The following is a 12,801-nucleotide window of genomic DNA, read 5'->3' as shown; positions in this document are numbered from 1 at the left end:
GATCTGGCTCCTTTTTCCTTATCCTCCACCTTGTTTCCTAATCCCCCAAAGGACTTTCCAACGGCATGAACAGGTTGCACAGTGACCTTGGGGTACCAATCTTGGGGTGGCATGGGCCCTGTTTGCCTGTAAGCTTGTCCCAGTCTCTGGGATTCAGTCTATTTAAAAGCACTCCTTCCTAAGGTGTGAACTTGCAGGCCAGCTGGAGCAGGAGCTTATCCATGGTTAGAAGACCACTTCATTTTATTCTTCTCTAGCCAGGGAAGAAACTCTAGTGCGTTCGTTCTTTTCCCTTTCTTTTCTTTTCTTTTCTTTTCTTTTCTTTACTTTTCTTTTCCTTTCTTTCTTTCTTTCTTTCTTTCTTTCTTTCTTTCTTTCTTTTTCTTTTCTTCCTTCCTTCCTTCCTTTCTCTTTCTTTCTTTCTTTCTTTCTTTCATTTGTTTTTATTTTTAGGTTTTTTTAAAATTAATTATTATTTTTTCTTTTTCTTTTTTTTTGTTTTTGTTTTTTGTTTGGTTGGTTTTGGTTTTTCGAGACAGGGTTTCTCTGTGTAGCCCTGGCTGTCCTGGAACTCACTCTGTAAACCATGCTGGCCTCGAACTCAGAAATCTGCCTGCCTCTGCCTCCCAAATGCTGGGATTAAAGGCGTGTACCACCATGCCCGACTATTTTTTTCTTCTTAAGACAATGTTTCTCTGTATCCTGGAACTTGCTCTGCAGGCCAGGCTGGCCTCAAACTCAGAGATCCACCTACCTCTGCCTCCCAAGTGCTAGGCCGTCACCACCTGCTTATTTTTTAAATTTTTATTTTTATTTTATTTTATGTGCATTGGTGTGAGGGTGTCAGGATCCCCTGGAACTACAGTTACAGACAGTTGTTAGATGCCATGTGGGTGCTGGGAATTGAATCCAAGTCCTCTGGAAGAGCATTGCTCTTAACCACTGAGCCGTCTCCCCAGCCCCTGAAGAATATACTCAGTGCTTAAGTTCAGGGTGGCTGCATTGGGCAGTACACCTTAGGTGCATACTGGCTATCATAGTCCTCATTGTTCTTGTCACTCTCCCTGGCCTTTCTTCCTGTCTTAGGCTCATGATGAAATGGTGGTGTGCCAGTGGCTTTTCTTGTCACTGTGATAGAAGCCAACTTAAGCAAAGATTTATTTTGGCTCACAGTCTGAGAGGATATGGTCTATCATGGTTACTGGGGTGCCATCAGCAGCAACAGGGCAGCTGCTGGTTATGAGGTGGTAGGGAGACGGGCCAGCAGCTGAGACAGGGAAGCCTGAGGGGGGTGGAAGGGGGTGGCACTCCATCTGTGCAGCTACAGGGAAGCCTTCCGGGGATGACCAGTTGGAAGAGAAGGCCACACCACTGTAGGTAACCTCTCACCCCTGTGCTGTAAGGAAGCCCAAAGACTCATTAGTTCCTCAGAGTAAACTGTGGTGGAACTGTGCTTCAGTGTGTTGTTGGGACCTTAGGAGAAGGGGCAGGTAGGTATGTGTGGTTTACATTTCCCCTGGGAATACATTTTAACATTTGGCATAGTTAGTAGGGTGTGACAGACAGGATGAGTTTATGAGGAGCAGCGGAATCCCCCATATGAGGAATGAAACAAACAGATGAAGTAAAGGTGTGGGAATTGGGGCGGAGGTTGGTGTTTGTGGAGGAAACTTTGGCATGGTGGTATTACCTGTAGGGTGCTGTAGGAATAGTGGCCCAGGCATGGACAGTGCAGAAAGTAGTGAGAGATGTCTAACTAAGGTGATGTCCTCAGATGCACCATTTGGACTGATCTCATGGAGTAACATACTACAGAGCTGAAACTGTCCTGTTTATATGAAGAAAAGAAGGTCCCAAGATGGGAGACACTTGCCCAGGGTTTTCAGTGAGGCAGATGCTGAGCCCGGTAATCCACTCCTCCCGCATACGTCAGCATCCAACACCCAAGCTTACAAGCCTCAGTTGGAACATGTATTCAGTGCAGAGTGAAGTAGGGCTCTAACCTTGCCCCATTGTAAGTTATCATGTCTTTACACACAGTTAATAATTAACATGTTCATTTGCAACACCATCTGTCATTAATGTTTTTCATCACTGGGCCTGTTTAACCTGTTTATTGATCTCTTTGGCTATCACAAGGCTAGCTGCCACTGCTCTGTACACTGGGGCATCTGCTACACCAGTCTCCCATCTGTGACTCACAGGGATTTCAGAATTGACTTGTTCTACTGAACACAAGTAATTTCAACTAAATTTATAAAGTTTTTGAAAATGAGTGTCTGAACACTGCCTGCTTATCTGTGATCATAATATGGATCTTTAATGACTTTCAGCAAAGCTCAATAGTATTCTCCACTGTTATAAATTTGAGGTAAAATCCTTGTTAGTTTGGGGAACGGGTCTATTTTCTGGCTGTTGTATTTTTTTATGGTCCTTGAGTATAACCAGGATTCTTCCATGCCCTGCACATGCTCTGTCCCTGAAAGACACCCACCTAGGCTGCTATTGTAAGAGACATCTTCTTGAATTTTTACTTGTCAATGAATTGAAATGCCTTTAGTTTCCTACAGATCTTAAATCTAGCAGCACCTCTGAACTCCTCCGTACTTTCTACTAAGTTCTTTCTTCTTTTCACCCTTTTTTCATCACATTGGTAGGACCCAGCAAAGCCACCAGAAGCAGTGACAGGGAGTCCTCGCTACCCTGACCTTTCCTCACTCATAAGCAGCCCTTGCTGTTGGCTTTCTCTTAATTCTTCGTCTGTTAAGGGCTCTGTTGTGGTTTTGGTTAAATAGGTATTGAATGTTACCTAGCTGCATAACCTACTTCACTTCCCCTCACTTCCTGACGACTACTTGAGTTCCCCAACCTTCTTCAACCAAGAGTAATTTCATGAACTCAAACACACCCGGGCTGAATAGAGACTAGAAACAAGAAAAGCTACTTCCACAGTCCAGAGCTACCTGCTTGCTTCTAGGGTAGACTGTGCTTGGGCCTGGTGAGACAGAGACTGCCCTGAGGGAGGCTGGAACCCCTCTCTGTCAGTTACAGAAGCACCCAGGAAGCAGGCAACATGGCTGTTGCAGGAAATATTAGGGGTTCCTACTCCTCCTTGGATCATTTAGTTCCCAAGTAAAAGACACAAAAATAGCCCCGAGATATCACTTGCATGTTCTGCTTGGGCCTCTCCTATTCCAATGCATGGGCCTCAGGACCATGCGCTCACGATCCACCTTCCCATGGCATTTCCTGTTCTTCCTCCCCTTCTCCTTGTGGTCTCTCTTCAGACACCCCCATGGAACTGGAAGCAAGCACCAGACCAAACTTCTACTGGGGGTTTAGTATACTCAACATGGTTTCCACACTCGAAGGGAGGAAAAGCAGGGACCTTCCTGCCATTCTCAGATGTGGCTAGTTTGCCAGCTCCCTCTGTTAGCCCCTCTGACCCAGCCTGGGGACAGCATGCCATTGTCTTCTCTCAGCAGGGGAACACATGGGCTACAGACTAGATGGCGCAGCAGCTAAGAGCACATAATGCTCTTGCAGAAAACCCAAGTTGGTTCCTAGGATCCACATCGGGTGAGTCACAATAGTGTGTAACTCCAGCTCTAAGGGACAGGACATCCTCTTCTGGTCTCCAAAGGCACCTGACTTGCACTCATACCCACATATCTACACATAAATACACACAAGTATACATAATTTAAAAATACAATCTTTTTTTTTTCCTCCAGTAGAATATTGGAGAAATAGTGTGTGGAAACAGGTTTCCCAGGTATGAAGGCACAACATAGTTATTGCCTAGTACTGAGCTCAACAGCTCTGTCTGCTGTGTGGGGATCTTTGGTCCCACGAGACTTAACAGGCAATGACTGCTGTCTTCACTCCAAGAGTTGTCTGCAGGTAGAACAGGGTATACATTGGGACCAGCAATAGGTGCTTCAGGGGAGGCAGAGTCTGATTCCACAGAGCTTTCATGTTGACTCTGACAGGAAGTACTCTATCACAGCAAGTGAACAGAGCCATCAGCCAGGAACTTTGTAGAGTAGATGGGTATGTGCCAGTGGTGGCCTGATGGTCTCTGGAGTGAGCTCTGAGTGTGAGATGAGCAGCTAACAGAGGTGTCATCATCATCAGGGAGTGTTTTAGGTTGGAACTACTGGGTTCACGGCAACACTCCATAGCATTCTCTGCCATTTGTGCTTTCATGCCTTTGATCCTGGATGCTGACCTGCCTATTTCTTTTTTTTTTTTTGGTTTTTCGAGACAGGGTTTCTCTGTGTAGCTCTGGATGTCCTGGCACTCACTCTGTAGACCGGGCTGGCCTCGAACTCAGAAATCCGCCTGCCTCTGCCTCCCGAGTGCTGGGATTAAAGGCGTGCGCCACCACGCCCAGCTCTGCCTATTTCTTAAGAGCTAGAGAGCCTTTATATAAGCCACATGTAAACTGGATCAGGCACAGAATAGGGATTAGAAAGCAAAGACCTCCAGAGTCCAATCTTATTAATGGAGGGAGTATTTCTCAGACCACCTTCACACAGCACTGTGGCGCCAACAGGGGCTTTATTGGTGGGACTGAGAACTGCGGCAAACCCTGGCATGCAGACTGTGATGACTTGGTACAGGTGCTAGGAGAACAGAGATGAGAAGCCTCCATGGGAACTGCTGCTCGGGGCGCTGTGTCTCTCCTTAGTTCTTACAGGCAAGTTTGCGGGCAGACAGTTCAGCACTTCACAAACTGATGGGTGACCTCAAAAATCCCCACAGACTCCTGAGCCTTTTCATCATAGTCTGTCCAGTCCTATGAAATAAGAAGGCAGCATTAGCCTTTCAAGGCAGAACGGTACAATGTGGACAGTGGAGAACCAGAAGTTCCAAAGCCCAATCCAGGCTCTGACTCAGCTAGTCATGAACGCAGGAGACCTTTAAGCGGACTACCTAGGCCTAAACTCCATCTCTTGGTCTTCTAACCAGGAAAATCATGTCATTTTCCCAAACCTGAGTTCCTTCCTTTATTAAAAAAGAAAAACAGGAGACTTTAGAGTGAATGTTAAAAGAACAAGATGAAACATTTCATTTTCCATTTGCATGAAAACACACTTAGCCCAGTAACCAGGGGCACAGAATGCCACCTACTACTGTTAAAAGGAGCCAGGTAAATAGAATGAGCCGGTGTTCTTCCTTCCCAGCTAGAGCAATAGACTCATCTATATACAGGGTTGAATCAATGCTACAGTGATCACTGCAAACACTTCAGCTACTGTTCCTAGGAGAAACAGTTAGCTTCTCATAAGCATCTGGTCACACAATTTTCATCAACCAGTAAATACCTCTGCTTCATAGGTTTGTTTAAGAGTAGCATATTTACTATATTTATATTGCTCAGCCAGCAGCACTGTAACGTGGGCCTAAATGAAGCTTATCTACTGTGTACTTTCCGTGTCAGGCACATCCAGCCTTCCTGCATGCATAACCATGGGATCACCTGGTGGTGACCATGCTGGAGGAATTGCAGTCAGCAATGAAGCTTATGGAGTCCGGGTGACCGTTCAGCAGAGCAGCCATGGGTGTACCTTGGAGAGGCAGAGGCCCGATGGTGCTCAGAGTGCCCCTTGCTGCTGCTAGGCCTGATCATGCTTCATACTTTCATGTTCTTCTTGTGTTTGTGGTGGTGCGGTTATTTTGTGGGAGTTCCCACCCCTCTCTGGGCAGTTTACCTGTAGCACATAAGTGCGATGATGGTCTCCCCAGGACAGTGCTATTTAGATGGCTTAAAGATTCAGCTGAACTTTCTGAGAATAGTTTAAAGATACAAGTGGCAGGGCTGCTTATGAGGGATCTAGAGAAGATAGCAATAAAACTAAAAAAAAAAAAAAAAATACCTTTTTCCAGCTGGATGTGAGATTTACTGGAGATAGGAAATAAGAACAGGGAAATTTTGGGCATTGCTAGCTCATGAGTCTTGCCTGTGAGAGCCAGGCCAATGATCAAAAAAGCAATTATGTTTCTGTAACTAAGGTTACTGAGTCTCCTGGTCATGTAGCTTACAGACATATTTACAGGTTTTTGGTATGCACCTGGAGAAAACAGTTGTAAGAGGAAAATACATGACCCTATTGGGAGTGAAAGAGAAGGAAAGTAGACGGTTAGCGAGGTCAGCTCAGCAAGGCTTTGTAGACTAGAACAAGAACAACAGTCGGCCACACCGCACCACAAACTGCTACCAGCCAGGACAAGAAAACTGGCTGAAATATACTTTGACTGCATAAACTTCGTTAATCAATAATAAAAACATTACTGCTTTAGGTAGGAAAGATGGCGGGGGCGAATGTTTAACTACATGTGGGCTTCGGGGGAAATTTGTTTTCTGAAATATGTGACTTATTAAGTAGTGGTTTCTGTGTAAAGACTTCTGTTATGAGTAGTACATAAGGAATAAGAGAAAAAATAACATTTGCGAGAACAGGAGGAAATACAAGCTTGCTTCAACCATAACACGTCTATGCACCATCTTACTGCCACCTTCACAGGTCCTCCTCAGAACCCTGACCTGCTAGAGCTGGACTCTAGCCACTGCGCCTAAACATTATATTTATGGCCATTTCCATAGCAGAATCACCAACCAAAGGCACAAAAATCTGGAGCTAACGCAGAAAAGAATTCCCACCAGGTACCATGTAACACCTTGCAGGTTCCCCGGGTCTCACCTTTTCTTGCAGATTAATGTCACTGAAGACTGTCCCTGACTCCACACCTTCAGCAGCAAACCCAGCCTGCAGAGACAGGAAGGCAGCAGGGAGGGTGGGGGAAAGAAGGAGCCTGTGAGGACCGGCCCAGGGCTGCTCTTCCTAGCAAAGCCTTCAAGGCAACCTCAGAATAACAGCTGCTCCCGAAAATCTCGGGTTCCCAAGTTACTCGGCACTACCGTGGTGTCTCTAAATTACAGCCCTGGCCCAGAAGACCGCCTTGGTTTCCTTTCTGTTACTGTGATAAGCACCATGACTCAAAAGCAACTTGGGAGAGCAAGGGTTTACTTTTCATACAGCCCATTATCCAGGGACACAAAGGCAGGAACCTACAGATAGGAACTAGAGCAGAGGCCATCTAGGAAGAGTGCCTCCTGGCTTGCTCAGCTGCTTTTCTTTCCCATCCTTTCCTCAATTCATTCATTCTCTCATATTCTCTCTCTCTGTCTTTCCCTCCCTCCCTCCTCTCTCCTCCCTCTCTCCCTCCCCCGTACCTCCTCTCTTGAGACAGTGTCTCACTATGTAGCTCTGGTTGACCTGGAACTTACTATGTAAACCAGGCTGGTTTTGAGCTCACAGAGATCCACCTGCCTCTGCCCCTCAAGTGCTGGGATTAAAGGTGTGTAACCATGTCTAGCCTCAGCTATTTTTCTTATATAGCAATTGGGACAGTTCTCCAGTCGAGGGTCCCTACTCAGGTGATTCTAGTTTGTGTTAGCAAAAACCAAGTTAAAGGCCAGAGTGGGGAAAACTCTCCCATCACTCTATCTGCTCAAGGACCTGGGTATGCACCCCACTTCCCTCTCTGAACCTTAGTTTGTGGGGTATTTATTTGGTGAGACAGGGTCTCTCTAATATCTCTGGCTATCCTGGAACTTGCTATGTACACTGGGCTGTCTTTGAACTCAAAAGAAATCCACCTGCCTCAGCCTCTTGAGTGCTGGGATTATAGGTGGGATGCACTACCTGGCTCTGAACCTGGGTTTTATTTGTTTTTTGAGACAGGGCCTCAGGGATCCCAGGCTGGCCTTAAACTTTTTATCTGTGATTTTGTTTATGAGATGGGGATGCCGATAACATCTTTTCTAACTTACCCCACAGATTTACTGTGAGTAAAAATGTACAAACAAGAGGATGAGCACCGACTATAAGATTCAGACAGACCTGGGTTCAAATCCAGCCCCTGCTTACTAACTGGGACTCTGGCACACTACAGTCTCTGAAGTTCCCTTGTCTAAAGACTAGGATGAATCACTGTTTAGGTTACAGTAAGGATGAAATGAAGTAGCACAGAAAGGTGATGGGCATGGAACACAGCACACAGTAGGCATTTCATACGTGACAGTTATTATTCATAGACTTCCTGATTTGTGTTGTAGCTCAGTGCTAGAACACAGAAGGGAAAAGCAAGATGGAGAATTCCTATTTCGGTCTCTGTAAGAAGCAAAGTTCGCTCGCTTCATCTCCACCCCAGAGAGTCTTAAAACTACATACCTGGGGCTGGAAGTCCACTGGTTCAAGGCCCCGGCACTCAAACTCCACTATCGTCTTGAACTTCTCATTGTCTTCAGCCTGGAGAGGAAGTGTATTGAGGAGGCAGGATCAATGGAGACCCCCTCCCCCAGTGCCCTCTGCCCTTTCTACCTTGTGGGCCCTAACTACACCAATGAGCCTAGAACAGAACCCAGAACAAGTTAGCCCTTTATAAGAACAAAAAGCCTGTCTTGGGTACTGCTCCAGAGAGGACCTCTGTGGACACAGGTTGTGCAGAAGAGTGAGGGTCCTTGGGTCAACCTTCCTGCATGTCAGCAGAGCAGAGGAAACCCGACCTGCTTACTGTAAGGCTATGAATCATGCACTGAGAGCCAAGCACTGGCCCTAACACTGTGGTCAATGAATGGTAAGTGACCAAGAAGACAAGAATGCTAAGTTACAAGGGCTCTAGACCATCCACATGGTCCCAGTAAGCACACCATGGCCTTTGGATAACCAGCCACCATGTCAGGCTGGAGAGATGGCTTAGAGGTTCAATTTCCAGCGGTTGCTAGAGATAGTAGCTCATAACTATCTATAATGAGATCTGGTGCCCTCTTCTGGCCTGTAGGCATACATGCAGGCAAAACGCTGTATACATAATAAATACAAATTAAAAAATCAAAACAGAGCCAGGTATGGTGGCGCACGCCTTAGATCCCAGCACTTGGGAGGCAGAGGCAGGCGGATTTCTGAGTTCGAGGCCAGCCTGGTCTACAAAGTGAGTTCCAGGACAGCCAGGGCTACACAGAGAAACCCTGTCTCGAAAACCAAATGAATAAATAAATAAATAAATAAATAAATAAATAAATAAGCAAGCAAGCAAATATCTAAATAAATAAACCCTGTCTCAAAAAACCAAATAAGTAAATAAATAAGTAAATAAATAAATAAATAAATAAATAAAATCAAAACAGAAACCAAACATCCACCATGTCATGAGGAAGGCTGGGTGTATGGAGAGTGCACCTCTTGGGAGGTGGGTAGCCAGGAACCCTGCCTACCCCATCCCTGGGCTCAGACTGCCCAGACTGCCATTCTGTGTACTTTCAGGAGGAAACTGCAGAATCACCCAGTGGATGATGTGGATATGGTGGACAAAAAATACGGAACAAGCGAGCAACTGAGTTGGTGCGTGAGAGAGGAAATAAGCAGGAGACGTGGTGTCAAGTACCTGGCCTCTCAGCATTCAGGAGGCTCAAACAGGAGTATGAGTTTGAGCCAAGCCTGGGCTACCTAGTGAGACCTAGTCCCAAGCAAAACAAAGAGTTAAGTACAAGGGACCATGTCCAGGGGCAGGCCACTCTGATGCAGCTACTCTCGACCCCACTCCTAGCCATCAGTTCAGATTTAATCCCACCATCCCTGACACTACAGCAGGAAACTTACGTTGTAAGACTTGATGGTGCTGCTCAAAATGTCTGAAATACAAAAAGGAAAAGTTGACTTGAATCTCTACCCAGCCTGGGAAAGAGAGAGACCTGCACAGGTTTTAGTATTTCACACCTAAGTCCACCCCTGGACAACACAAGCCTGCTTCCAGTCACCCTGGAAGAGCCTGGTAGGCAGCACCCGACCTACCAATAGAGTTTTCCCGTGCACACAGCTTGCACTTCTGGACCATGGAGGCACTGCCTCGGCCTCCTTTCAGTGCCATGCTGTCCTGACAAGAAGCAAACAGAATCTCTAGTCATGTAACAGCTAGACGAAAGGGTCCCAGAGAAATCTCATCCCACCACCTCATCCAGTGGAACAGACTAAGACCACAGAAGTGAGTTACTTGCTCACAAGTGACAAGAGGGTTGAGGAGAGCTCAGTAGTAGAGCATGCTCAGGATATGCAAAGCCCTGGATTCAATCCCCTGCGTGGGGCAGAATCCTAAGGAGTCTTCTCCCGGTTGAGAAAAAAAGCCCCTCTTGATTTTGAACTCTGCCTCAAGGATGTCTGTTGTTCCCTGCAAGGGTCACATTGGTGCTCTCTCAACACCTCCTCCCCACCCCCAGTGGCTAAAGAAAGATGAAGTCCAATTTCCCCAATTTTCTGCCCAGGAGCATGTCCGCATGTGGTAGGGACCATTACCATCAGCCGAATGTACTGCCACTTCTCTGAAATCTCACCACAGTTGCCACATTTCATCTTGGGGAAGGAAAAGAGAATTATTAGTTGAGCAGGTAGCTTCCTTAGAAGGACACAGGGGAAGGGGAAGCACGGTTTAAGGCCAGCTCATAGCCTAATGCCTTCTCTTAATTTATCTTAGACGCACTCTCACTGTGTAGCCCAAACTGTGTTTGAACCTGAGATCTTCCTGCCTCTGCTTTCCAAGTACTGGGATACAAGTGAGTGCCACTAGATCTATCCTATCTTCTAGGGGATTCTTACATCATCCAATGGGGACATGAGACGATTTATCTCCAAGTAAGAACAAGGTGTTTCTGATGATGGCACCCCTGCCCTCCTCTAGAATCTGTGCCATTTGGCTGGGGACTCCCGGTTGTCTCAAGCCCCCAGCAACTCTGCTGGTTAGTTCTGTGCTTAGGGGTCCTGAGTCTGGGGTTAACAGGTTGTCATTTTGTTTCTGTTTCTCTCTCCTTCGTTATTCTGTGTTTCTTCAAGATGTTCAAAGTTCTTCAGATGGGCCCTGGAACTCCTGCTCCAAACATTTTGAAATAGGAGCTGTGGGTGCAATGGTGGAGCACTTGTCTAGTGCTGGAGTGGGGGTGGGGGAATAAAAGTGATCAGTTATGGCTTTGGTTGGGTATGTGAGTCACTGAGATAGACTAGGAGAATAAAGCAGTCTGGGACGATGAAGGGTGTCACACTGTTTGGGCCTCTACAGACCCTATGGGCAGAGTACCTACCTACCCAGTTTACTAGCACTGTGTGAGGTCAAAGGGTGGCCAACTTTCCCAATAAGTTAGCGAATAAAACAAGGTGAGTTTATTCACTATATTAAGTAAGCACAAGGTCCCTTCAAATGATATTTTGTTCCGTGTATGTTTATAAACTAAGAGCTGGAAGGATTTCACATCAGGAGAGTGCCAGCTTGAGGCCCCAAATTCAGATATACCCCCAGAACCGAAGAGAGGTAAAACCAAAAAACTCCACCGTGTGAGGAGGCCGAACATCTGTAACCCTAGTAAGACGATCAGGAGTTCAAAGTCATCCCTCGCCACATAAAGAGCGCAAGGCCAGCCTAGATTACATAAGACTAATGTTTAATCAATAAAAATAAAATCTAAAATTCCATCCTGAAGATCTCACTTAGATGCCTGGTTAAGCACCTAAGACCCGGTGGAACTTTTAGAAAAGCTCCCAGTTCAACACTGAGATCAAGGCTGGGCCCTGAGCCCTAAGATGCCCACTGCCTCCCGATGCTCCTCCCTTCCCTAGAGGAACCCGCCTTCCGTCGCACCTTCAGGTACCACCGGAAGTCCTCGCCCACTGGCCGAAGGTTCGTGACGTTCTCCAGCGTGGCTTTGAGCTGCAGTGCGATTTTCTGAGAAGAGGGCGGGACACGCTGAGGGCATGGCCTCGTCCGCTCAGCGGCGTGCCACGCCTCACCCTGCCCCTCCCGGCTCAAGCTCCGCCACCCGGGACTCACGCCTTCCACTCTCCCCTGCTCTGAGCTGGCCACTCTGAGCCCCTCGCCGCCGCGGACCCATCTCTCACTCGGCTACTACCGGACGGGATGCCCCAATGGCGAATCGCCTCCCCTTACCCCCATAGCTGCCGGGTCCACGTTAAGTCGCTGCGACAGCTGCTTTCCGGCCCGTCGTAAAAGACCGGCGTCGCCGCGCAGCCTCAGTGCGGGTGGGCGGGGAGCGGGGCGTTAGTGAGCGGTACTGTAGGCTGGCGTTTTCTAGCTCGTCCCTCCATAACCTGCCGGGCTCGGCTGCTCTCGGTAGGTTTGCTGGAACCGATGTAATCGCAAATGCCAGAGATGGTTCCTGATTCTCAATCTGTGCCTTCACTAACCCGGCAAGATAGTCGGGCTGGAAACCTCTGCCAGACCTCTCTAGGCTCTCGGTTCTCTATCCGACTTCTCACTACCTGTGGTCCTGAGGCTCAGATTACGCTGCAGCCTCCCAGATGATGGGTAGTCGCCCTCTAAACTGTCCACTGGATCTACACGATCTGATGCTGCGACTTTCCCCACAGGGATGCACTGTGTCCACGTCCTCCTCGTGGTAGCTATGCCTGAACAGAGCTGACTTTCCCCCACCTTAGTCATATACTTAACCGACACTGCAGGAGCTGGGAGCACCAACATTCGAAAACACGCCCCATTTTTATTTTTTAGAGACAGGGTTTCTCTGTGTAATTATAGCCCTGGCTGTCCTGGACTCGCTTTGTAGACCAGGCTGGCCTCGAACTCAAAAGAGATCCACCTGCCTCTGCCTCTCGAATGCTGGGATTAAAGGCGTGTGCCATGCTTGGCTCCCACTTTTATGGCCCAGTCTTTTTAAATTTTATGTTGGTTTTGGCAGGTAGTATGTATGTGCTCCACATGCATGCAGCTCCC

General features: G+C 47.3%; 1 protein-coding gene across 1 annotated transcript; it reads right to left on the bottom strand.

Moving 5' to 3' along the window:
* Positions 1-4,544: 4,544 nt before the first annotated feature.
* Positions 4,545-12,092, bottom strand: Czib (CXXC motif containing zinc binding protein). Its single transcript, XM_029476758.1, has 8 exons — positions 11,998-12,092; positions 11,692-11,775; positions 10,359-10,415; positions 9,861-9,942; positions 9,669-9,700; positions 8,241-8,318; positions 6,708-6,773; positions 4,545-4,801 (listed from the first exon to the last, which is right to left on the bottom strand). Exons 1-8 carry the CDS (start codon positions 12,001-12,003, stop codon positions 4,724-4,726), a joined length of 483 nt encoding a protein of 160 aa, XP_029332618.1. The 5' UTR covers positions 12,004-12,092; the 3' UTR covers positions 4,545-4,723.
* Between the last annotated feature and the right edge of the window lie 709 nt (positions 12,093-12,801).

The sequence above is a fragment of the Mus caroli genome, chromosome 4 (genome assembly GCF_900094665.2).
Source record: "Mus caroli chromosome 4, CAROLI_EIJ_v1.1, whole genome shotgun sequence".
Lineage (NCBI taxonomy): Eukaryota > Metazoa > Chordata > Mammalia > Rodentia > Muridae > Mus > Mus caroli.
This window is presented reverse-complemented; position numbering and strand designations above follow the sequence as displayed.